This window comes from Ailuropoda melanoleuca, chromosome 7 (genome assembly GCF_002007445.2).
Source record: "Ailuropoda melanoleuca isolate Jingjing chromosome 7, ASM200744v2, whole genome shotgun sequence".
Classification (NCBI taxonomy): domain Eukaryota; kingdom Metazoa; phylum Chordata; class Mammalia; order Carnivora; family Ursidae; genus Ailuropoda; species Ailuropoda melanoleuca.
Window position 1 is genome coordinate 130,447,912 of NC_048224.1, and position 25,827 is coordinate 130,473,738.

The 25,827-nt window shown below is 50.0% G+C and overlaps 3 protein-coding genes across 16 annotated transcripts in view; 2 read left to right on the forward strand and 1 right to left on the reverse strand.

The window, feature by feature from the left end:
* Window positions 1-11,027, forward strand: part of PCCA (propionyl-CoA carboxylase subunit alpha) — a 390,617-nt gene extending 379,590 nt beyond the window's left edge. For 3 of the 6 annotated variants that reach the window (XR_004626797.1, XR_004626799.1, XR_004626801.1), the window contains 5 exons: window positions 6,394-6,471; window positions 9,095-9,164; window positions 9,603-9,727; window positions 9,971-10,104; window positions 10,492-11,027. Coding sequence is in view for 1 of the 6 variants with exons in the window: in XM_034665428.1 (XP_034521319.1) it covers window positions 6,394-6,471; window positions 9,095-9,163 (147 nt within the window). In the remaining 5 variants the exon portion in view is untranslated. Of the gene's footprint in view, window positions 1-6,393; window positions 6,472-9,094; window positions 9,439-9,602; window positions 9,728-9,970; window positions 10,105-10,491 lie in introns of those variants that run through there. The other 3 variants (XR_004626798.1, XM_034665428.1, XR_004626800.1) reach the window with 3 other exon arrangements.
* GGACT (gamma-glutamylamine cyclotransferase) overlaps window positions 10,859-25,827 on the reverse strand; it is a 46,947-nt gene continuing 31,978 nt past the window's right edge. For 2 of the 8 annotated variants that reach the window (XM_034665431.1, XM_034665432.1), the window contains 2 exons: window positions 17,136-17,244; window positions 10,859-11,843 (listed from right to left, as the gene is read on the reverse strand). In XM_034665431.1, the coding sequence (XP_034521322.1) occupies window positions 11,359-11,843; window positions 17,136-17,166 (516 nt within the window). In that variant the 5' untranslated portion in view covers window positions 17,167-17,244 and the 3' untranslated portion in view covers window positions 10,859-11,358. Of the gene's footprint in view, window positions 11,844-12,303; window positions 12,595-14,251; window positions 14,545-17,135; window positions 17,245-25,827 lie in introns of those variants that run through there. The other 6 variants (XM_034665434.1, XM_034665436.1, XM_034665435.1 and 3 more) reach the window with 5 other exon arrangements.
* LOC117803123 (proline-rich protein 2-like) lies at window positions 13,200-22,689 on the forward strand. 2 transcript variants are annotated; one of them, XM_034665429.1, is made up of 2 exons: window positions 13,200-13,771; window positions 22,317-22,689. In XM_034665429.1, the coding sequence occupies exons 1-2, from the start codon at window positions 13,233-13,235 to the stop codon at window positions 22,333-22,335; spliced, it is 558 nt and encodes a 185-aa protein (XP_034521320.1). In that variant the 5' UTR covers window positions 13,200-13,232; the 3' UTR covers window positions 22,336-22,689. The 2 variants fall into 2 exon arrangements, with proteins under 2 accessions (XP_034521320.1, XP_034521321.1); XM_034665430.1 differs by lacking the exon at window positions 22,317-22,689 and adding an exon at window positions 21,456-21,755.

Genomic DNA, 25,827 nt, shown 5'->3' on the forward strand with positions numbered 1-25,827 from the left:
AAGTGCTCAGTTGCTCTCTGCTTATCTTTATGGTACTTGCTTCCGAATGTTCTTAACAATAAAAGGTTGCTTATACAGTGAGCTTGCCCCAGGGCCCCTCCCTGATCGAATTCCTGGCCCACCTTCTTCAGAGATGATGCCTACCCCGAATGTGGCCTTTTTGTCTTTTCCAGATAACATTCATTTTTCAGTGTTAGGGTTAACTTTTGTTGGAGGTAACAATTAGAGAATTTTTACAATTTAACTTAAGATCGTGACCAGTGTAAGAGAAAATATTTTTACAGGCCCATCAGTAAGTGAAATATTGCGGGCGAGTCTCCTGCAAGTTTGGCATTTGATTTTATTTTTCAAGGAATGATCTGCTTGGGATTAGAGGCTGTATTATCCTGGTTTTAAGCAATTTTGAAGATGGCAGTTTGCAACCTTACCAAGATTCAAAAGATCTTTCCTCACCCTTTTGCTTAAAAAAAAAAAAAAAACCCAAACAAGAAAAACCCAAAACATGGAGTCACTGAGGACTTCAAGACAGCAGACTGCACAGAGGTAGGGGATCCAGACTGATTTCTTAAAGATACTAGGAGTTCTTCTCTCACTCTAGAGCCTTTGGCTCCAGTTCCCGGGGAAGTTCGAGGGCAGGAGGGAGAAACATTTTTCATTTTAAGGAAAACTGGAATTGTATTGGTCAGGACTCTGTATTTACTCCCTGAGCCTCTCCCCTCCCTGCTCCCTCGCCCACTGCACAAAGCCAGGAAGGCGGCTCCGAGCAGCGGGGGAACGGGGCCAGCACCGGGCAGGCAGGGACCCCGAGGCCCCCCAGCCAGCAGCCACAGTGGATGCGTCACCCCTCCTGGCGTGTGCCCTTCTCAGTGAGTCAGGCGGCGTGCGCACAAACCCGTTGCAGGAGGCCTCAGACTGCAGATAAGGTGTTTGGTGGCATTTCTGTTGCCTGCCTCCTCTTTCTTTGTAATTTGATGATGGTTCCTTCCGTCACTGCTTAAATACTAGATGGTCTCCAGGGGTCTTCCTCCCTCCCTCTTTCCATGAAGATGTTGGGATGCGAATGCACATTTCTTCTTGGGGAAATATCAGGGGATATTTACCAGCCTATCTTACGGGCTCAGAAAGAGGAAGTTATTATAATCAGATGCTAGCAGTGCCTTTTAACCAAATCTGAGAGGCCTTTTTCTGGTGGCTGTTAACTGCGTCTTTCTTCAGATCTAAGGGCCGTAAAATGCATTGCATTCAGGCACCTGTGTTCTAAGTAGAACAGCCTTTAAAAATGTAATTGAAGGATTTTCACTTTTGTGGCGTCGTCAGCGGGGTTGATATCGATCCACGCTTTCGGGTGGCCGGGTGCGGCAGAAGGGGAGACTGCGGCGGGCCGGGAAGCCCTCCGAGCCTTCTGTCTAATTTGGCAGAAAAACACAGAACTGTAGGACAACAAAAGAAGGCTCCGTTTTCCATAAAAATTCTTCCTCCCACCCACCCCTCTTCCCCAACAAGGGGACTTAATGTTTCAGCTGCACACAGTGATTTGGTGCTCACTCTTGCATTGAGACAGTTGCTGTCTGAACAGGCAGGAAACAGTTTTCTTTTAATTGCTGAAATCATTCGGAAGTGCTTCCTGCCCTGCTTCTATACAGCAGATGCTGTGCATTAATTGGCCTGTGTAGAAGTGACCCAGGGTTCCTTGCAGCAGGCCCAGTTTTAGGCAGAGGGTTTAAATCGCTTATTTATTATTTTGTATGATCTGGCGTACATTATGTGAGCCTGCACGTGTCGCATTTCATGGTCTGCACTTTCTAATGTCATGTGGGTTTCAAAACCTGTGTTTCTCTGGTAATGTACTAGCAGCAGGTAAGCTCCCAATACCATCCATCAGGAGCTAATTTTTTATCCAGATACTGCGATGACTGATGAACCTGTCTTTTGTGTGAATGTTTAGCACAGTAGAAAGCCATATGCCACTGGCACCGTTTCCTGGCCGTTCTGTACAGTTGCCGGAGAGGGGGCTAGCAGGGGGAAGGCCCTCCGTGACATTCTGTGCTCTTCCCTCCACCGAAAGGGGAACCCCCTTAAAACAGCCCTGGTTTTGGACGACAAAAGAGGGTAGGGGCCATCTTCGAGGAAATCTGACTCCCATACTCATTTTCTTGATCCAAAATAGGACTGCACACTCTTAATAGGGAACCTTGTTTGTGACTCCCCGTCTGTTCAAAACAGACCTTTGCCCATTAGAAGGGCCTCCCCTGTGTGGGAAGAGCACAGCTGTTACTGTAAACCTCATCCCATCAATGTATCACCCCCATTTTGTGGCTCTGAAGGATGAAATTGAGAAATGGAATACTGTGCAGTCAGCCTTTACATCTCCAATTTTAGGCCTTTGCCATCATTTTCATGCTTTTATTCCAAATCAAATAACATTAGTGAGCTACACCACCTTCTGATGAACGTCTGCTCTCGAGCACAGCTTTCAAGTCTGGACTTTTGGGGGCTTCCTTTTATGTTTGGTGGAGGTCTTTTTTCCCCCTCTGCTCGTTCTCTTCCTGCACTTTCTTTGAGCTTTCTTCGTGCGTTCGCAGTCTGAACGATACAAGTTGCCAAACGTGTCCCAGTCTTAGCGTGCTTTCCAAGAGGGACGTGTGCAGGAGAAGTTTCTGTGCCTTTTCATCCTTGGGGAAGGAGTGAGGCGAACTTGGTAGAAGGATATTGGGGGCTTTAATCAGAAATAAGAAGGGGTTTAAATCATTAGCACAACAAAGCATACTATAAGCTTGAAGATAAAAGTCTCTGGGGAAAGAGTCCTCTGAAAATAAATGGAACTTGATAGATTTCCATATCATTTATAACTTCTCTTAATTACACTTGGAAGACTTGCCAGTAAAACTGGAAAATTGGCAGCCTATATCCATTAGAGTCATTTTGCCGACCATGGCAAGCAGCTGGCTTTACTGGATTTTATTTCCCATCACTCACAATTAATCATCAGCTGGAGATGTCTGAAACTCTTCAGTGCGGAGCACTGCCGGGCGACATTCAGGCCTCCTAAACATGCGAAAATCTGCTGAGTAAATGGGCCGGGTTTTCTCTCCAGCTTACTCATTTCGGAGCGAGGCAGGCCCCCGCTTAATGAGTGCATTCTGATAATCAGATGCGAATGTGAACCTTGACCCCATGTCAAAGGAGAGGACGCAATAAGCCGGATGAAAGATACGGGACTCGGGCCTCCAAACTTTACACCAATTAGACAGGGAGCGGAGAAGTACATCAGGCTGACTAGGTTTATCGAAAAGACTTGTGAGGCTTGTGACCATTTTGTAAGCCCAACGTTGGAGACCTCCTGTCACATTCAGTGAGCCTTTATCAGATGATGCACAAAAGTGTTAGAGAAGTGTGCGCGCAAAGCCCTCGGTGGCCGTGCCCTCACATGTGAGCTGTCCCAGTGCTCCCTGCCCACGCGGCGCCTGCCCAGGCTTCGCAAGCACCTGGGGAAACGTGGACGGTGTCCCCACGACCTTCGGAGCCTCGCGCACAGGCAGGCTGCCACCTCTGCCCCCGAGGCTCTGGGATCGCGGGGGGACACGGCAGGGTTGGGGGGAGCCCGGGTGGAGCCCCTGTGACAGTGTGGCCCGCGGTCTCGGAGCCCCTCTGGCTGGGATTGTTGAGGGATGAAAGATTGTGAATTTAGATCAAGTCCATGTGTGCGTGTAACATGATTCTGCTGACCAAGACGGACCTCACTATTGTGTGGGGTCTCAAGGAACAACTTCCAAGAGTTCTTTCTCTCTTAGGAAGACAGACTACAAAACCCATTGCCAACCCATAAGTGAGCAGAGAGGGACAGTGAATTACTTAAAGTTCCATCCAGACCTGAGTAGAAATGGAGACCTGCAGACCAAGGGTGGGGACGGGGGAGGAGACCAGGAGGCCAGAGCTGCGGATCGAGGATCCAGCGTGGATTCAGGACAGTGCTGGGCGTTGGGCCCCTTGGAATCCAGAGGCACTTTCTTTGAAGTCCATTTAATCAAATTGCCCGAGCGACACAATAAAAAAGAAGAGAATAACTTTGGGACTTTCCCACCTCTCCTGATTACCTCTAAATCAGAGGTTTTGTATTTCTTAGTAGTGTGATTGGGGACCTGAGTCACCTGTAAGTCACTCAGGGTATGAGCACTCAGAGCCAGCCAGGAAGGATGGGCAGTGGGCACAGAGCCCCGTGAACTTGTGGCCGGTCTCCCGCTGCCCCACACTCCCACAGGCCCTGATCTTCGTACCCGTGTGGCCGGCTCGAGCCTTGTGTGGAGTCGTGGCCCAGGCCCCGCCACCCTCCAGCGTGGGCCCTATGGCATCCTTGTCAGATTGGTCTGTGCCCCCTTGGTGTGACGACCGGAAATCTCCCGGGTTCATTTCTTTCTCCTATTGCATGATGTGTGAATTCTCTCACTAGAAGATCCCATGTAGAACCAGTGAGGGCTGCTCTGTGTGGCCTGCAGATTCTGAGCTGTGGGCTGAGCAGCTGAGAGGGGTCAAACCTGCTACAGAGGGGGCTAGCTTGTGGCCCACCCCCCGCCACCCGCCATGAGAAGCCCACTGGGCCAGGGCTGGGCTCTCAGATGACAGCAGAGGAACCCCAGCTTCCTGGGTGGGGGCCGGGGGCCAAGCTCGCCCAGGTCCCCGCCGTGGGCACTTGTCCACCCGTGAAGCAGAGAGCTATCAGAACCCAGAGGTAGAGAGCTGATGACTAATTTTTGGGGAGAATTTCCATTCTGTCACAGATCCGTTTCCAGAAATCCACCAGGGCCTGGTTGGGACGCTGTGTCAAGAGGCCAGCTCTGGCCCCTCAGCATCTGAGGGACCCTGCAGTGGATCTGGCAGGGTGTTCGGGGCAAGCGACGTGGCAGGTGCTACCCCAGGGGACTCGCCCTTCTCCTGTCTCGTGGGGTCCCTGTCTGCCTCTGAAAAGAAGGAAGGGCCTGAAATGACGATTTGAGGGGGGTAGCTGTGCCGACGCCCTGCCTGCTGTCCCTCTGCCTCGTGAAGAGCAGCCCTCGCCTGCAGATTCTTCGCTCTCCGTGGAATGCAGATGCCAGGGGAAAATGAATCAAAACGGGCAGTGAGCACAGAGCTTCAAAGCCCAGCTACCCAGCACAGCGTCTCTCCTCCGTGCCAGCACCGAGGCTTTGGCATCCCCTCTCTTCCTAGATTTCTGTGCCAGGAAAAGGCAGCCCACCACCTGATCAGCGCAGGAGAGGAAGGCGCAGGGCGCAGGCAGTCCCGACTGCCAGCAAGACAGCTTGTGCTGCGCAGGGGGCCGGGAGGGAGCTTGGGGATCACCTGGGGATTGCAGGAAGGAACATTCTCCAGGCACTTCTGCGACACTGGGCCAGCACAGCCGCAGTGGTGTGAGTGTCCGGGAGCCCCACACCAGGATGCCCACTGGCACCCCAGAACAGCCAGCCAGTTGCCCTAGGAAATTCAGCTTTACCATGTCAAAGACTGGGAGGCCCTTTTCACAGAGACAGGAGAAAAATCCGGCCCCGCTTCTTGGTGCTTACCCATTAAGGGCAGTGAGAAGAGAGTATATGGAGTGGCTTTTGGTCACAGCTGCCTCCTGGGTGACAGCCCCAGGCTTCACCCAGGGAGCTCCTACCCAGCCCTGCGGGGTCTCCCCCCTAATGAAGGGCAGGTGGAGCTTGAGCCAGTGCCTGTGGGAGCCGCCGGTCTACACGCGAGGACGGGGCACAGCTGTTAGTAGTCGTTCTCGGTGTCGAAAGGCACCTTCCTGGAGCCACCTCTATGTTACTCGGCATGTCTTGCAGGGGTTGAGACAGTGGTCCCCCTGGCCGGCTGCTGTTACCAGCTCCCCAGGGCTACAGACAGAAACACTCCAGTTTTGGGTAACAGCTTTGCAGAGATAAAATTCACATCCAGTGCAGTTCGGCCCCTTACTGTGCACACTTAGTGGTTCTCGTCTGTTCTCGGAATTTGTTGTGCAACCATCACCATCATCAATCCAGAACATTTTCCTCCCCCCCTCAGAAGAAACCCTGTGTCTGTCAGCAACCACTTCCCTCTTCTTCCCAGCCCCCAGAAACCACAGATGTTCCCGTCTGCAGAGATACGCCAAATCTGGACATTTCACGTAAGAGGAAAACATTCCATTTTGGCCACTTTGGCCACATCTCTGTGGCACTTGATGAAGACAGAGGAACTGGCCCTTCTCTGCTGCCCCCCAAAGACTCACTTGGAACATGAAGTATTAGAGGTCGTTGCTGTTGTCTGGGTCAAATTGCAGAGCATTTGACAAAGAATCTCTTGATGGCTTCACCCCTGAGTGTTGTTGCAAAATCAGAATGTTTTCAAAACTTGTCCTTTTTCTATTCGTTTTTCCAGGTAGCAGAAGGTCAGGAAATTTGTGTGATTGAAGCCATGAAAATGCAGAACAGTATGACAGCTGGGAAAACTGGCAAGGTATGTCCCCAAGTTCCCACTGGCCCTTGCCAGCTCTGTGACAGGAAGCAGAACTTCCCCCTTTGGATCTTGGATGGTTAGGCCTGGAAAGAACCGTGGAGGTGACCCCTGCCAGCTCCTCGCTCCTGCAGACCAGGACATTAAGATTGGGAGCTCTTTTCGCTTGGCACCCATGGGTCCCTGTCTCATGGAGAGTCTGTCTGACGCGCAGGTAGTCAAAGAACAATTGTTCTTCACCTTAATGTCTTTCAAATCAAAGGGTCTTTAATTTTTAATGTTTACATCTGTCTCGGAGGCAGTTAGCTATCTGAGACTTAGGTAACACAGCAGGGTTTTAGAGATTGCAAGAATTAATGTAACTCTTCAAGATAGTTTCTCCACAAAGAGAACGATTCAGTTTGAGATCAAGAAGAGCTGAAAGCCCCATGTACACGTGTGGGACGTAATGATTTAGGGAGGAAAAAAATAGAGTTGTATTTGTCCTGAAACTTGTAAAACTTCTTACATGTATTTTCCCCTTGAAGAAAATAGAAAAGTCCTTTTAAAATAATAACTTCATTATTCTTCCTGCTTCTACAAAGATGCCACCCATAGTAGAAGGAGTCTTTTCTGAAGGACAGTTTGGTTTGGAAGTGTCTGCATCCTGGAGCGAGGCAGGGTGGTGGGTGGGGGGGGTAAGGAGAGGAGCAGAGGCTGCCGTGGCCTGCTCTGTGGGAATCTGAGATCGAGCCCTGGGGACATGGGTGCCCTGGCAGAGAGGTGCTGTCCGGTCACAATGTCATTTCATCAGAGAGACACAGCCTCTGTCAGCCCGAGAGGAAATGAGCCTGCTGCTCGGACCGCAGGCCTGACTGGGAGCACAGAGGCCCGGTATATGCGGGCGGGCCCGGAGCTGCGGCTCATCAGGCTGGAAGGAGCTGCCGTCAGCGGGGCCCAGTCTCCGTGGCGTTTGGGAGAGGAGAATGGCACGATCTGGGAATCAGGTTTTTGGGAATGCTGCCCTCTACGTCTGATTCCTTTTCTAAAAGTGAACCAAAAATGGTCTCTGTTCTTGTAGAAATCGTTGGTTTTGCTCCTTGGGATTATTTAACATTTCTGCTGCATTAATGTCATGAAATGTCCAGGCATGATGAGAACTTGGCCTCATTTGGGGGACCCAGAACATACATCTATACATACATACGTATGTACACACACACACACACACACACACACACACACACACACGTCTGATGCATGCCAAGGGCCCATGTTGCTGGACTGAGGTACTAACACAAAAATGAACGTGGCCTTAGCTCCCGGAAGGAGCGTGGAGCCCTGGTCTGTTGGTGTGTTCGGGGTCCCCATGGTCTCACGGTGGCTTCTGGGTCTCGTGTGGAGGCTCAACCGATCCCTGGCCCTCGGCGGCCCAGAGTTGCTTTCAGGGTGTTGATGGGCTCCAGGTCAACTTGTACTTTGGTCTGACCCCTATCAGCTGGAGCCCTTCCTGCCCATCCCATTTCCTTCGGCGCCCCAGCAGGGCGCCCCAGGAGCTGCCAGAGCCCCAACACACAGGAGCAGGCCCTGGCAAGCCTGGGGACGGGCAGTTCTTATCTGGAGAGCCATTTTTCCTCCCAGAGAAAGCGGTCACAATGGAAACCGGTCCTCATGTAGTCATCGCAGCGTGAAAGATGCGTCCTCTGCAAACACCAGGGGCCTCAGGGCAGAAGGAGCAGCCGTTGCGGCGCCAGTCTCACCTCCCGGGCCCTGGAAGCCGTCCTTGCACAGGCTCGCATGGGACTGCAGGCCCCGGGCTGGCACTCAAGGGAGAAGGCTCGTCTACCTTCCACTCCCTAGTGGGGCCGCGGGACGCAGGGCAGCGCTCTGAACCCGCCGCCCGGGCCGTCTTCCCGTCGGCCGGACATAGCCTGCCGTTTGTTTTCACGCGCAAGCAAGAACCTCCCAACAAGTCAGAAGACTGCGTCTTCTCCACTCCAATACTCCCGCTCCCTTTAGAGCCGAACACAAACTCGGGAAAGCAAAACCCACCTCAAGTGACACAAACCCGGGGACCGTGAGCGCACAGCAGCGCGGCTGGGGCGCCCCGTGCCTGCTCCACGCGGGGCCACCGAGCCCTGTCCATGCAGCCACACATTTGTCTCCTGTTAGTTAACAGTCCCTGTCCTGACACTTGTATAATTGTGTGGTGTTTTTGTCTTTGTTTTTTAACACTAAGTAAACCACTAACTCTCAGAGACCATTTCTACCACCTGAAGCCGCAGGAGGGCTTCGGAGGGCTGGCTGTCGGGAGCTCACGGAGCTAATAAGTGCTTCTGGCTTTTGCGGTGCTGTGCAGACCCCCAGGTGCGCCCAGAGCAGGCCTGGAGGGCGGAAGTCAGCGCAGACTCCCTTCGACCAGCAACTTTTAGGACAGGCGTGGGGAGGGGAAGGTGGCCAGCCAGAGCCCTCGGAGAGGACACCCCTGTGCACGAAGTCCCCTCTGCCGGGCCGGAGCCGACTCTTCGACCTGTGCCCCAAAGCCTGCCGCTGTCTCTTCATTTCCAGAAACAGATGATGAGATGGCTCGCTCGTGATCTGGTTAATAATTCTGACTCCCTTCTTCTTCTTCTTTTTTTAATTCAAGGTGAAATCAGTGCATTGTAAAGCTGGAGACACAGTTGGAGAAGGAGATCTGCTTGTGGAACTGGAGTGAAGTATTTATAGCCTTTCAGTCATCACCCAATTTAATTAGCCATTTGTATTATTATTCTTTCACACTCAGTTTATTCAGGCGTTTTGCAGAACACTCCTGTGCGGCAGATTTTACATGGTCATATTTATTCCACATATAGTCAAAACCAACATTCTGCCAAAAAATAACCAATGGAAATTTTTATTGATATAAATACTTGTACATATGATTTGTACTTCTGCTGTGAGATTTCCTAGTGTCAAAATTAAATCAATAAAGCTGAGCATTTGTCTAAATATTAGTTTGCCCTTTTTTTGAATGAAGACAATGTACATAAGAGGCTACTGGCTGTGCCAGTAGACTTGAAATACTAGCATTTCATTGTGATCCTTTAAAAAAATTTCTGTAAATCCCAGTTCTTTGCCTTAGTCTCATTAAATTATCATTTGCCACCTTATAGTCTGCTTACCTACTTCTTCCTGGTTGAGGACCTAGCTCCCATTTGTGGCTATTCTTGAACTTCCGAAAGCCTGAGCGGGCCGGCCGCCAGGGAGTTTGGAAATCCCCCCTGCGCAGCTCTCACGGGTGAGTGCGGGGGGCCCCGGGTCTGCGGGGGAGGGGGGAAGGGGGGGGCGTTGGTGGCCCCTTCGGGCAAGCTGGCTCACAGGGCCCCCCCATCCCACAGGCTTTGCTGGGGGCTCCCTCACCCCAAGAGTGGTGGGTGTGGCTGCCACAAGCCCATCAGTTGAGACCCATCCTTGCCTTTTTGTGAAGCAAGTTTCCAATTAAGAAAAGAGGGCTAAAAATACGGATCCTGTTTTGTGCCAGATGCAGTTAGTGATCAGTCTGCCACGAAGCTGAAGAGCGAGGGGCTCTCCCGGCGGAGCGCGAGGTTACTGAGCAGCAGCAGCTGCGCTTCCAGTGGCTTCTGAAACTCCTGGAATACATTTCACACTTTGCTGGTAAGTCAGCAGAGGCAGAGTCGTGCGCTGCTCTGAATGCCTGGACAGATGATCTGACGGAGGTGGGCAGTAATTGGTACTTCGTGCCGTGCTAAAATTAGTTTAAGTGCTGTTTGTACGTGGAAGCGAAGCTTTCTGTCAGGCCTGAAGAACAAATTACTAATGTGCTGGTTCTTCTCTGAAAGCCCCCCCCCGCCCCCAAACACTGCTCCCTTCGGGGGCAGGGACGGCACCTTGCCACTGGGCCTTGGGCTTGGGTGAGCTTCTCTCTGAAACCAGGGTGTTCAGCAGCCTCTGCCAGCAAGTAGGTGATTGTGATTTTGCTAGATTAGAATGAAAAGAACCTTTTTTTTTTTTTTTTAAGATTTTTATTTATTTATTTGACAGAGACAACCAGCGAGAGAGGGAACACAAGCAGGGGGAGCAGGAGAGGAAGAAGCAGGCTCCTAGCAGAAGAGCGTGATGTGGGGCTCGATCCCAGAATGCTGGGATCACGCCCTGAGCCAAAGGCAGACGCTTAACGACTGCGCCACCCAGGTGCCCCATAGAATGAAAAGAACCTTCTATCAGATTAGTAGAGGCCCCCCCAAAAAAGCCAACAATAGTACCAACACTTTTAAATTTGGTTTCCCAAAACATCCAGTTTAATATTACATGAACATCTTTAGTAATCCCTCTTTAATAAGCTTGATCTGAAAATTGCAAATAGTAATGTTTTCTTTGCTCTAAAAGTCCACCAAACACACACCGCATGTTTTTCTTGAGATTCTTTTATTACAGAGAGATAACCCAAATCAGTTTAAAAAAGTCTTCTTGCTGCTGCAAGTTATAATCTATACAGTAAGGCGGCTAAAGTTGAGCTGTTACAGAGTCTACGTTTTAAATGTTATCTTCAGATCAAAGCAAAGCAAAAAAAAAAAAAAGAAAAATATGACATATGAGTTCTTGAAATGTCATTTAGGGGAATTAAAATCCTGAATTTTCCTTATCCGATCTATTCAAGTCCATGGCGGTCTTGAAGCAGCAAGCAACAAAGCACTATTGGATAGACAGACTCAGGCACAGTCTTGTGATCAGTGTGTCAAGATATTGGGGAAATCAGCTGCAGCTGAGCAAGAGATTGTTCCTTTTCCCACAGGCTGCGTTTTACAAATATTTGTTTCAAAGGGCATTAGGACGCTGGTGCATCGAGTCCCCGCAGAGCGGGCTGAGGTCGTCCTCTCATCATCGGGGCTCCGACGGCCTGCCCCCTGGTCATCTGTTCTCCCTCGGGTTGTAGCGAAGCCCGTGCTCGCCCTGGGAGTCGTAATCGGCGTGGTGCGGGAGGTGGGCCCACTCGGGTGAGTAGGTGGCCGTACTGTACACGAAGCACTGCAGGGTCCCGTCGGCGGCTGGCGTGTCCTCGGGGGCCCCGCGCGTGCCCTCCCACTCGAGGACGGCGACCCGCACCGGCGTGCGCTGGTACATGTCAGGGCAGCCCTCAAACTCATCGAGGAAGCTCAGCATCCGCTCGTCCACGGCATAGATCTCGCCGGCCACGCGCTGCCCCTGCCCCGGGAGGTTGAGCAGACGGGGGATGTTATGTTCGCCGGCGATCACAAGTGGGTAGGGCTCCAGCGTGCGGCCCCGGCCTCGGAAGGCGGCGCAGCCATTCGTGCGGTCCCGCAGGACCTTGTGGTTGGGCTGGCCTCTCTTCAGGGTCCCGTACACGAACACACGGGCCATGCGGGCCCCGGCAGCTGCGGGGGAGAGAGCGAGCACACGGTTCATGCCGGCAGCTGCAGGGGGCCGGGTGGGGGTTGGACACTGTCTGGGAAGGGCCAGGTGGGACACAGGCTCTGCTGGGCCAGCAGTGGCTTATGACCCCGGCACAGCCCAGAGCCCACCGCTCTTGACCATGGCGTGGCAGGCTCGGAGGCCCAAAAGGTCTTCTGGGCAAAGGCACTCCGGTCAGAATAGACCTGTCAGAAGGAGACAGCCTGTCTTGGGATCGAGCCACGCAGAACCACTGTTTCATACACCAGTTTTTAATGTTTTTGAAAGGACTTTAAAAAATTAATTACACCTTAAATATTTTTTATAGATAAGTTAGAAATACTGATAAGCAAATATTTATCTACATACACACATATTCCCCACATAGAACAGTCACACGTAGTCAGCTACAGGAGACCGCTCAGGCTTCAGTACTAAACTCACATTCTGGTCCAGGCAGTATGACCCAGCAAACCTTAATGAGCACACCTTCCGTGTTCCTTTTCAAGGTCCTGGAGGGTAATGAGGCTTCCCTGTGACTCACGGTGACTCAGCGCAGCAGCCTTGGCGCTCATGTGAAGGTAAATATTTACTGCTCACCTGGCCTGGGCCACAGATTGTTACATAACTGATAGAAGTCATTTGTGTGAAAGTGACTCAAAACTAGAAGCAAGTTAAGATGGGCCTCTTCTCACGGCCTGGCGTCTCGCTCCTTGCCCCGCGCTGAGTCGTGATGGCAGGCTTTGGAAGGAAGACACCTAGCACAGGGAGACAAAAGATGCATCCCTGTGCTGGCAGCAGCCCTCCACCAGCCAGGAACACCTGGGGGGTGACGCCCCCTGGATGCCAGTCATGTGGCAAGTGGCCCTTGGAGAAGTCACACTTGGCTCACAGGACTTCCACTCTTTGGGGTAGGGGTCTCGGCCTCACCCCACCTCTTTAGGGGATGTGTGGGGGGGTGCATGGCCCCCACAGACCCACACATCTGTCGCCTGCCTGCTCCTCTTCTATCCACTGCCTCAGTCACCAGCCTGCGGAGTGTCAAGAGTTCCACGGGTTTTGGGTAAACTGCGGTCAGAAAGCCTCAGCTGGGGGAGCAGCGCCAGGCTGGCCGTGCAGGTGTGTGCTGGGCACTGGGCAACACTGGGACACCTGAAGCAGGATGGGGACGTGGTGGGAGCTCCAGTTCTGGTGACTCTGGTGACAGGGAAGGACAGATTACAGCTGTGGGGTGCAAAGGGGAGGCGTGCTGGGCATGAAAGTCTGGAGGTCAATCAAGGAGAAGCTGGAGCGCGGGTACAGAGGGACGAGGACTGTGTAGGCGCCGAGGAGCCGGAGGTGGCAGGGCTGCTGCTGCTGGGGGACCAGGGAGGATGGGCACATGTGAGCACAAAGAGGGCGTCAGGAGGAGCGACAGGGACAGAGGGTGGGCTGCGCACCAGCCCTGGACACCAAACATTTCGGAGGAGCCTCCAGAGTCCCCAGTACTTGCACCCTGGCTGCTGGCACGGTCTGTCCACAGCTCCTCCCAGGGGAACCCAGGGCCCAACCCTCTCTCACCCCAGTCGCCCCCACCCCCAAATGGGCCTGCTTCTCTGGTCCCTGCAGCCTCTCCCCAGGGCAGTGCCCAGAGGGTCTCAGCTAAACCGCTCCACAGCTCTCCTGTGGGAGGGCTGGACTCTGGCCCCACCTTGGGTCATGGGGGGGGGGGACTTGCCCACCAGGAGGTCCTGTCACAGAGGCCTCCTCAAGGCTGGCCCAGAGTAGCACCCGCCCACCCCCTCATCGCCCTGACTTGCTCTCCACAGTGCCTGTTCTCTGAGTGGCGGCCGGTCCTGTTCCCGACCAGAGTGTTCGGAGCTGGAAGGAAACTTGGAAACATCTCTTCTGGCGAAGCCTGCTCTCAGGTTCGGTGAGTATCTAAGAACACACAGCCAGGCAAAGCCTGTCAAAACTGGAGACCCGCTCTCTCTCAATCACTACTGGTGTCCTAGCTTTTCTCCTCTTTGATTAAATGTTTAATATGTGTCCATAATGTAAAAAGTCAAATAGCTTTACCAGAACAATGCAACCGCCTACCCTCTTCCACTCCCTGGAGGCAACACTTTTAAGCCTTTAAGCTGTGGCTTTTGGTATTTGTCTTCATATGGTCGATGGCTTGCACTGCTACTTATGAGGTTTTAAATTACGTCTTAGCTTCCTACCCCCCAAGCAGGTGAGCATAGCGGTTTAAAGCACAGACTTGAGAACCCAATTGCCTGGGTTGTGACTTGAGGCAAATCACTTCACCTCTCTGCCTCGGCTGTGAAAGGAACTCAGAGCAGCCCGCCGCCGAGGGCTGGAGGGCACGGCGGCCCGGTGGTTTAACGCGAAGCCGCGGCCCGGCTCTCACCTGCTTGGTAAGCCGGCTCGCCCGCGCTGCGCTTATCCTGCGCCCCTCCGGTTGACTCCTGCCACGGTTTCAGTCAAATCCGTATTCATTTCAGCATTAGAACTACGTAAACACTGTTCTCAGATAAGGCACAGAGTGTACTATCATTAATTTCCTTTCTTGGACAACTTTTCTGTTTTTCTTGGAATTAAAAATTGCTTGCAGCTTTTTTTCCCCTCTGCTCAAGTTTCTCTGACAGTAATTCAGCCTCTCACTTTCAGAAAGTGCTGTGAGCATCCTTTCAGCCTTGACCACTGTTAAAGAACAAAAACTCAACTCAGTAAATGTGAAGATCTAATTGCCTTTATGCCTCGATTCATGGACCAGGCAGCATCCCATCTGGCATGTCGAGGGGATGCTCCGAGGAACTGTTGGAAATGAAAGGTTTTTACAGGAAGGCAGGTGGGGCAAGGGAGTTATTAGCGAAAGAAAAGGATTGTTCCAGGCAAGGTCACCTTCCCTCAGGTGGAAGCAGGGCAGTCTTACTAGGCCCGTCACCTCCTGTTCTCTGGGGGAGGGGAAGGGCCCACGTGACAGATTACCTCATCAGTGCTAAGCAGAAAATTCCTGATTGACCAGTTAAGACAAGGCTTCTAAGGAAGTCTGAAAATACAGTTGCCTTACATGTAGTACGATTAGGTTAGATATAAAGTCCTGGCTTAGTGACTTGGCCTAAAATGCTCCCATTTTGGGCCTCTTTTTTTTTTTTTAATTAATTTACTTATTTAAGTAATCTCTACAGCCAACCCCATGACCCCAAAATCAAGAGTCACATGCTCTTCCAGCTGAGCCCGCCAGGGCCCCCCGTGCCTCTTTCTACCACCACACACTGGGTTACATCCCAGTTTCTCCAGGAACCATCCTGCTCCAGTCCGGGCACCGCTGCCATCTGGGGTGTCCTGCCATGCCACCCCAGGGCTTCCCTGCGACCCATGGCCCCTTCTTCGTCGACTCCCTCATTTTGCTGAAGCTAATTCTTTCCCACCCTTTATTAACAGTGTGGCTCAGTAGAGAATTCTAGGAACAGTGTTCTTCAGAGCTTTGAAGGCATTCTTGTTTTCTAATTTCCCACGTTGTTATTGAGAAGCCCAGCGCCGTTGGGCTCCAGAGTCCTCTCTTCAGGACTTGAGCTTTCCTCTCTGGCGACTTGCGAGATCTTCCTTTTTCCCTCAGATTCTGAGGTTACAGTGTATCTTCTAAAGGGTTTTTTGTTGTTGTTGTTGTTTTTAAAGATTTATTAGAGAACAGGTGAGCGAGAGCATGAGCGGGGGTGGGGATGGGCAGAGGAAGAGAGAGAATCTCAAGTAGATGCCATGCTGAGCGCAGAGCCCGATGGAGGGCTCGATCCCATGACCCTGAGATCATGACCTAAGCTGAAATCAAGAGTCAGATGCTTAACCGTTGGAGCCGCCCAGGCGCCCCACTTCTTGTGGGCTTCTTTCATTCATTGTGTGGGGAATTTCCTTCTCGTTCCCTACCTTCTTGTTCTCTTTCTGGTCTCCTACTCAGGTATTGTGTATCCTGGATTAATTTTCCGGTTTTCTCTCTCTCCTCCCTTTTTCCAGGTATTTTTCTTTATAGTCTACTTAACTCCCAGTTCTTCTATGAATTTGTGTCTATTTTTGCCATCATAGTTCTTTCCCAGCTGGAGGCCTCCTCTCATCTTTAGGAAGGTATTGATTATCATGGGTTTGGGTGGTTGTTTCATGTTTTCATCTTTCTTTGTCTGCATGGCCTCTCTGGTTTGGTGTGTGTTTCTTTAGAGGTTTTCTTCAAATGCTGGTAATCCTTGGCTACTGGCCTTTCATGTGGAGAATCTAGACAGCATTTAAGCCATGAAAGCTATGTGTGCAGGGGAGAGAGCCTGGTGGTTGGCAGGCCTCATGTGGGGGATCTGCAGGTTTTGGGGGGGCTCCAGATAACAGAATCTATAGGCATGCAGATTTTCCCTCGATCTCCATTTTCAGGGTGCCACCTAACCCCACCCTCAGCTGGACCCGGTGTCCCCAATACCAAGCCTCTCTGGACAGCACCCCACCTGCTTCCTGCTGGGAAGAGGAAGCTGGGCATCTTGCTCCCTATACAGACTTTCACCCTTTCCTGATCTTTCTTCCCTGACCCTCGTCTTCACAGGCCTATGGGTCCGGAGTTCGTCTGGTGGTCTGCTGTGTACTGGTCGCTGGCTGCTTGCTGGCTTCGCACCATGCAGGGACTTAGGTGTCTGGTTTCTCCAGGCTGCTAAGTCATTTTCCGTCTTCCAGAATTTCGTTGCCCTCCCTCGTCTTCTGTCTTTATGGGTCACTAAAGGGGCATTTAGGGAGAAAGCAGGACCAGGAGAGCCTCTTCCTCTCACATCTCCTCCTTGGGAAGCCCTCCCTGCACCACCCACACCGCCATTTTACAGGGCCCTCGGCCCCTTCATCTTTCCAGAGGTTCAGTGTGAAATGGGACGGAAGTGGAGGTTTAGAAACCACTTGCTTGCTGACTTGGGTATGTTTCGGTTGCCAAGAGAAAGCCCATAAAGTGGCAGTCATGGTCCCAGAGGGGACTGGAGATGGCTGGGGGACAGAGGAAGTATGCTTAGAGAGGGGAATTGTGTCCCCTGAAGCAAGAGCGCGAGGGGAGAACAGGAAGCAACCAAAGGAGAGGGAAGGGCCAGCAGGGCACTCGGGGAGCCGCAGGGGAGCCGAGTCTGTCACCCCATAATAAGTCTCTTTGGCAGGAGGATTACTTCAGGCTGATTATTTTTAAGAAGCACAGGAGAAGCTCTGATAGAAGTGACCCTTTTGAGAAGAGTCATTTACATTTCTAAGGGGTGTCTCCATTTGTGAGGTTATCTTCCTACCTGTACCGGCAGGCGGGGGATGGCTCTCCATCTCTAGAAGCTCTGTCGGTGCTGAAGGCAAAGACTGAGAGATGCGTCACTTTACCCTTGTTCGCTGTGCTTGGCCTGCCTAGAGAGGGGCGCGGAAGGACAGAAACCGTGGTCAGAACGCGGCAGAGGACGCGCCTTGCAGGGGCTGATTCCTCCCAGCCACAACCAGGCACGCCTGCCCGGCCCTGTGCCATCTCTGCTTTCCGAGTCCGCCACACGCACTAAAGACAGGTCCGGGGACCCCGTGGAGCGGATGGGGATGCTAGCGCGGAGGAGCCCAGGCCCCAGGGAGGTGACCGTGTCAAGGCCAGGCCAGGACTCAGGCTCTGCAGTGACAGTGACGGTTTACAAAGGACATACCTCACTATACTCTGTCTCCCCATTTGTTTTCACTGAATTTTATTTGATAAACCAGTTCCTTTTCTGGATTTATTTTTAAGTTTTTAAAAATTATGATAAAATACACAAAATATACAATTTACCACCCTAACCATTTTTAATTGTCCAGTTCAGTAGTGTTAAATACCTTCACATTGTCCATCCATCACCACCATCCACCTCCAAGACTTTCCATCTTACAAAAATGAAACTCTATACCCATTAAATAGTAACTCCCCATTCCCTGCCCGCCCTCCCGGCAATCCCGTGCTTTCTATCAGTTTGACTACTCTAAGTACCTCATGTAAGTGAAATTTTATAATGTCTTTTTGTGGCTAATTTCACAGAGCATAATGTCCTCAAGGTTCATTCATGCTGCAGCACATGTCTGAATTTCGTTCCTACTTGAGGCTGAATAATACTCCATCATATGCATACACCACGTTTTACCATCCATCCGCCAATAGACGTTTGGGTTGCTTCCACTTCTTGGCTATTGTGAATGATGCTGCCATGAACATGGGATTTGCTAGATCACTCGGTTGGTTATTCTATGTTTAATTTTCTGAAAAACCTCCATTCTCTTTTCCATTAGCAGCTGTACCATTTTTACATTCCCACCAATTTCTCCACATGTTTGTCAGCACTTGAGAGAGAGAGAGAGTGCAGAAGCAGGGGGAGGGGCAGAGGGAGAGGGAGTAGCAGGTTCCCTGCTGAGCAGGGAGCCAGGACCCCGGGATCATGACCTGAGCCAAAGGCAGATGCTTAACCGATTGAGCCAGCCAGGCGGCCCTGTTTTGCTGTTCTGATAGTGGCCATCCTGACTTGCGCGAGGCAGTATCTCCCTGTGGTTTGGATGTGCGTTTCCATGATTAGTGATGTTCAGCGTCTTTTCACCTGCTTCTTGGCTATTCCTGTATCTTCCTTGGAGGAATGTCTATTCAAGTTTTTCACTATTGAGTTTTAGTTCTCTGTATCTTCTGGATATTAACCTCTTACCAGATACATGATTTACAAATATGTTCTCTCACTCTGTAGGTTACCTTTTCCTTCTGCTGATTGTGTCCTTTGAAGCACAGTTTTGAATTTTGGTGTTGTCCAATGTATTTTTATTTTTGTTTCCCATGTGTTGGTGTCATATACAAGAAATCACTGCCAAAGGCAATGTCACAAAACTTTTGCCCTATGTTTTCTCAAGTTTTATAGCGTTAGCTCTTATATTTAGGTCTTTGATCCATTTTGAGTTAATTTTTGTATGTGGTATAAAGTAAGGGTCCAGCTTCATTCTTTTGCATATGGATGTCCAGTTTTCCAATTGTTGTAAAGATTACTTAACTATATATACAATGACTGCTTTCTAGACTATTATCTTTCATTGATCTATACATGTGTGTGTTTTTATGTCAGTACCACACTGTTTTTGATTGCTGTAGCTCTGCAGGAAGTTCTGTGAAATCAGGAAGTAGGAGACCTCCAACTTTGTTATTTTTCAAAATTACTTTGCTTATTTGGCGTCCCTTGATATTCCTTATCAATTTCAGGGTGGATTTTTCTATTTCTGCAAAAATGCACCTTTGGGAATTTTCATAAGAGTTGCATTTAACCTGTAGATCACTTTGGGTAGTATTAGCATCCTAATAATAGTCTTCTAATCCATGCACGTGAGCTTTCCATTTATTTGTCTTTAATTTCTTTAGGCAATGTGTTGTAGTTTTCAGTGTATAAGTCTTTCACCTTCTTGGTTATTTTATTCTTTTTGATGTTACTGTAAGAGGAATTAGTTTTTATATTTTCAGATTTTTCATTGTTAATATATAGAAATACAACTAATTTTTGTGCACTGATTTTGTATCCTTCAACTTTGTTGAATTCATTAGTTCTAACAGTTTTCTTGTGGAAATCTTAGAGCTTTCTATATATAAGATAATGTGAACAGAGCTAATTTTACTTCTTCCTTTCCAATGTGGATGTCTCTTATTACTTTTACTTATCTGATTGTTTCAGGTAGGACTTCTAATACTATGTTCAGTACAAGTGGTAAAATTACAAGCATCCTTGTCTTGTTTCTGGTCTTACAGGAAAAACTTTGTCCTTTGTCTTTGAGTATGAGGTTAGTTTGGGGCTTTTCATATATGGCCTTTATTATATTGAGATAGTTTCCTTCTTTCGATTCCTAGTTTAACTGTTTTTACCACAAACTGGCATTGAATTTTGTCAGACCTTTCCCTTCATTCTGTTAATGTGTATTTCGTTGTTGAACCACCCCTGCATTCCTGAGACAAACTCCATTTGGTCCTGGTATATAATCCTTTTAATGTGTTGCTGAATTTTTTTGTTTGTGAATATTTTGTTTAGAATTTTTGCATCAATCCTCGGGGATATTCTGTGGTTTTGGTAACAGAGAATGCTGCCCTCATTGAATGAGTTTGGAAGTGTTCCTCCTCTTCAATTTTTGGGAAAATTTGGTAGAATTCACCAGTGAAGCCATCCAGTTCTGGTCTTTCTTTGTTTCTAAAGCGTGCAGTGCAGCGAGAGGGAGAGAATCTCAAGCATGACCCATGAGATCATGACCTGAGCCGAAACCAAAAGTTGGATGCTTTAACCTACTGAGCTGCCCAGGTGTCCCATGTTAAGAGGTTTTGGTTACTAATTCAGTCCCTTTTCTGGTTATCTTGGTGGGGTATGTTTCTAAGAATGATCCATTTCATCTAGGTTTCCAATTTGTTGGCACACTACTGTTCTCTTATAATTCTTTTCATTTCTATTAAATGGGCTGTAATGTCCATCTTTCATTTCTGACTTTAGTTATTTGTATCTTCTTTTTCTTCTTGGTAAATTGAAAAGTTCGTCAATTTTCTCTATTGTTCTTCCATTCTCTATTTTCTCTCTCCTCCAATCTTTATTTTTTTCCTTCCTTTTGCTGGCTTTCAGTGTATTTTTTCTTCTCTTCTCCGTCTGACATGTTCATCCCATTTCCAGGGGCTGCTCTGAGGGTCACAGCCAACAGACATGTAAAAAAGTCGACTCACGGGCCGAATCTTCTGAGACAACCCCCCAGCCAGGGCTAACTAAGAGTGTGCCTGTGATTCATTCAGGTTGGGAGAGGGTGGCACTGCCACTCCCGAGGCCCATATGTTACTGTGCTTCAGCCCTGTTCAAGTCAAGTCTTAGATAAAATTCAAGAGTTTAGTTTAGGAACAGCTGTAGGTGAGCCATTTGGGCTTTTCCAGAGGATACTGAAGAGTGACCTTTAGAAGTGGCTCTCTCTCTGCTTTAATGGAAAGTACATACCCCAAGTAGGCCGCCTCTAGCACACTGATGGCTGAGCAGGCCTGCCCTTTGTGCCCAGACAGCAGTGTGGGCTCAGCCGTTGCAGGGAACGTTGTCAGGCAGGGCGGCCTCAGTGTTCTACAGGTGGACATAGAAGAACACAGAACACAGAAATGCACAGTGACAGGCCTGACTCGAATCTCCATCTCTATCACTTGGCAACTGTAGGTCTTTGGGAAGGTTGTTTGAAAACTGGGTTCATTCGATTGTGTGCATGGCCTCAGCACCTAGGGAATGTTCTTTCCTAGGTTCTCCACCCCCACCTCCTTCCTTTATCAAGATCTTATAAAAATACCTACTAGTTTATATTCCTCTCAATGAAGCCTCTTAAAAAATAAAACAAAATGAATATTCTACATAATGAACAGCCGAGGGAATCAAGTCATATCAATTACAGTTGGGCCTTAATGATTTTTCAGAGCCAAGAATACCCAGGAAGGTGCTCTTACATAGAAATAATCCTGGTTAGACAGCAGGTTGTTACCTTCAACTCTGGAAAATCAGTCTAGTAGCTTTCTTCTGCAGAAGATAATTTCTTCTCATGAAAGAAAACCTGACAATAAAATTAAACTTCTTTTCTAGGAACTGATGCAGCCTCCTAGAAAAACCAAATGAATTGTATCCTGTACTACTTATGTAAGGGGGAAAAAAAGAACATTTTACATTTCTGGCTCCTTTCATGAGAAAAACTTCATTACCTTTCTGATTGTGTTTTGAACAAATACAGATCCTTCAGGAAGAAACTCATCCCCGTGGGGATTGAGAAAGGATCAGAGTTAAGTACTGAAACAAGCAATTAATTCCCATTAGAGGATTAAGGCACTCATGTTCACTTTGTTTTTTTTTTTTTTTTTTTAAAGATTTTATTTATTTATTCGACAGAGACAGAGCCAGCGAGAGAGAGAACACAAGCAGGGGGAGTAGGAGAGGAAGAAGCAGGCTCATAGCAGAAGAGCCTGATGTGGGGCTCGATCCCACAACGCCGGGATCACGCCCTGAGCCGAAGGCAGACGCTTAACCGCTGTGCCACCCAGGCGCCCCACTCATGTTCACTTTGAATCAGAAAAAAAAATTGTGAATAAAATCATGTACAACCAAGAGGTTACTTGTCAAAGTTAATAAATTAGAGAATTGAAGGGCAAACTGGAACGTACAGAAGCTGAACACCACGAGAAGCACAGGCAAGCGAACTGGTGGGATTCTGTGTTCGTGGGATAAGATCTGCCATTCTCTTTAAATGCTGCAGAATCATGGGGAGGGGACTAACGGTTCCTTTCCTGTGGTGCTGTCCTTCCTCTAACGAATGCAGTCTAAGGAGAAGAAGTCTGAAATTATTTTCTACCCTGTTATGTAACCATCCCTACGATGCATGGATTTCCCTACAAAATCAAGGAGCGAGACGCACGGGATACTAACATTCACCGTGGCCTATTTCACTTTCAGGTTTGAGAGCCGACTCTGAATGGCCCTGAGCACCGTCTCTGCCAAGAGCGTCATCATTGTGTCCGAGACTGAGCCAGAGGCCGCTGCCGTGCTTGGGTCTCAGCACCTCCCACCTGAGAAGCAAAAAGCCCAAAAACTGAACCCCTGTCCCCAACCCAGCTGGTTGGGAGTTGTGTGGACAGCGGGGGGTCAGCAGGAAGGTGGGACAGGCTCAGAGAGTCTCAAGACATTTGCCAGCAGAATGTGGCTTCTTCAGCACTGTGGGTATTTAAGAAAACTAGCCGCTGGGGTGCCTGGGTGGCACGGCAGTTAAGCGTCTGCCTTCGGCTCAGGGCGTGATCCTGGCGTTCTGGGATCGAGCCCCACATCAGGATACTCCACTATGAGCCTGCTTCTTCCTCTCCCACTCCCCTGCTTGTGTTCCCTCTCTTGCTGGCTGTCTCTATCTCTGTCGAATAAATAAATAAAATCTTAAAAAAAAAAAAAAAAAAGAAAAAAAAGCCACTTGTGGACGTGCCCCTGTGGCCCGGCACCACCGGGGGTGCCTGTCCCTGGCTCAGCAGTTCCCAGTCTTCAGACTCCGCCTGTCTATAGTTTCATATTGCACTGCTGAAGCAGAAATTAAAAGTGATTACAAGTCATTTCTATAACTGAATTTTTCCTGCTTAATTTTTTTTCTTAGCCACCTGGTGGCAAGAGTGTAAAAGGCAAGGTTCGGTTGAAGAGTCTATTACGCTAGTTTACAGATTGCAACTATCATGTCTGCTGAGGCCCTGTTCAGAAACACGCATACCAGGTGAACCCCACAAGAAAAGGGCTAATATTGAACTCTTCTTAAACGTATCCGCAAAGGGACTTTATGGACACCAGCTTCTAACACGAGAACAACCTCTAACTACAGGTGCCTCCATAGAATATTCATCCTGCGTGGATTTAAATGTAATGACACGGACTCGTTAGTCAATCTGTGTATCACTTTAGACTGTTGTCTTTGCTGCCAGTGTTTGCTGCTATCAAATTAAGACTTTGAGAAAAGGCGGGTGAAGGGACGAGATTTGGGGGGGCGTGAGATTGAGCCTGTGCGGAGCTGGCTCTGGCCCCGGGCACCGTGGCTTCCTGCACTTGTTTGAGCCCCGCGGCCGGGAGCAGCTGTGACCCAGTGCAGCCGAGCCTCGGTCGAAGGCACATGTGACGTGCACACTACTCTCGAGAGGGCTCTTATTTATACAACAGTCCTGGCATCTCAGTCAAGTGGCCACTTTTCCCCCCTCCCCATTGTAACATTATTTTCCCTTGAGAAACCGTCCGAGTGTCTGATATAGTTACACATTAATTCTTCAGAAGTTTCTCAGAACTGTAGGAAACAGGTGAAAAAACAAAAAGCCAGGAGCCCGGAGCTGGAGCTCGGCCTGGAGTGCAAAGCGCGGGAAGGTCAGGCACTCTCTGCTCCGCGCGGCTGGCGGCAGCGGCCGGGCCGGCTCGGGCCGCATCCTGTGGACGCTTTGATGCTGTCACTCTCCTGCTTGCCGGTTTCTTTACAGCAACGACAAGGGCTTCCTGCCCAGCAGACCCCTCGCCAGCCCCACTCAATGCCCCGGAAACGATTATGGCAAAACACCTTGCTTACATTAACCAAGCAACTCTGGGCAAACGGCGGTGCCTTTGAAATCAAGAAGTGAGGGTCTCCGCTGCGTCCCCTCCCACGCTGACCCCTTGTGGGTCCGTGCAACAAACGGCCGCTTTATGGCCCCTGATGCCGCACTGGGTCCTCGGAATGCTGCCTCGGCCGCCATCCCTGCGTTTCCACTCTTCGGCCGTGCCAGACGTTTTACGGACATTTTTTAATGCCACACCACTTTTAAGGCATTTATTTCGCCATCTTTAAAACAAAGGGATCAATGAGGAAGGTAGGACCTTCCCCTCACACCCCCAGGCCCACTCTAAAAGTCTGGAAAGAACAGCTGTAAAATCCCCGAACACCGAGTCAGGGAAGGCTCTACGGAGACAGGCGGGACAGTGACCGGCCCCCGCTGGCTCCGCGCAGGAGGCGCGGAGCGCTCAGGAGCGGCCCGGCCCGCCAGCCAGAGAAGAGCGAGTGCTGCCGGAGGTGGGGGGGCTGCGCTTCGGCCCGGGAAGGAGGTGCTGAGAGGCGTCACCACAGAGGGCCCACCTGTGGCTCGGAGGGGGGACTATGAATAATGCCGGCCACCACGCGTTGAGAGCACGTACTCCATTTACTCTGTGCCTGGCCCCATGCTAAATACTCCACTTACATTCTCAAGTTAGTGCTCAGTGGGGATCTCCTTACTCTCTAGCTTCTCCCCATTTTACAATGGGGAAGCTGAGTGTGACTTACACAGGTGCCCAGTTACAGCCGACAGAGCAGATGTGTTTGCCTTCACACCTTCCTGCCCTATGAAAGGTCTCACCCAGCTCTGGGCGAAGGCACTCTTCTCATTCCTTCCTGCCCTAAACAGCACAACAGGAACACCTCCCTGCCTCCGGAGGGCCTGGGCAGCCAGTGGCTCGAGCCACTATCCACACCGGGCTCCATTCATGTCCTCACCCAGAAGGCACCCACAGGTGTTCACAGCACCAAGCAGACATCGCTGCAACCTGCCAGGTGTGCACCGTGGAATCAGTGCTGAGAAGCTGCCACCATCAGGGAACTCTTAACAATTTTATCTTTGACCTTGGGTTAAGGTCTGATGGGACACTAGTAAACAGAGTAGTTCTGTGCAGCCCCACTGGCACACAGCATTCTCGATGTCCCAGGGACAGGGAACCCCAGGGTCCCACCATGCTCAGGATTCAGCAAGACTCAGAGCAAGGACAAGGTAACGTGTGACATCTATGACCGGCTCAGCTGGGAGAAGCCCAACTCCATTCCAAGCAGGACTTGCTTGGAATGCAGGAAGGCGGTATATACATTTTTTGGAATGACCCTCCTACATACTTAATGTGTGAATTTTCCTGGGTGTAAAATTTCATCTCAAAGAAAACATCTAAAGAAAAAGATTGAGATCATAGAAGGAACACAATCTGCCAGCCCCTAGGTCTATAATTACTATTACCAGTTTGTATTTTTATCTGAGTTCAACATGCTTCACAATCCCCAATCGACAGCAAAACCTTCCCATCTTTTATTTAGGATTTGCGGTGGCCTCCCTTAAACTTAGTCACTTTCTGGAACCCAACAGGCAGTAAAAAAATGAGGCCAACAGACTTCTCTGGGTCTGTTCTCTGGGCTCCTGGCAGGTCAAGCAGCCCGAGGGGTGGGGCCGAGGGCGCAGTGAGCTCAGGCACAGCTGCTGGGATCCAGACTCGGGCCTCACCAGCTATCGTGAGCCCCCCCCCAGGGCCCGTCCGCACTGCCGCTGACCAAGCCGAGGTTTCCCCACGCTTGGCTACGGAGAAATACAGCAAATGGTCTGCCTTTTAGAATAGCTTGCAGGGCTGCCGGAGAAGAGTGCAGCTCTTAACCGACATGACGGCAGCTGCTCAGGATACA

What these genes read in the sequence shown, in the direction of transcription:
- LOC117803123 (XM_034665429.1), top strand. Translation starts at nt 13,233, where the DNA reads ATGGGCACATGTGAGCACAAAGAGGGCGTCAGGAGGAGCGACAGGGAC.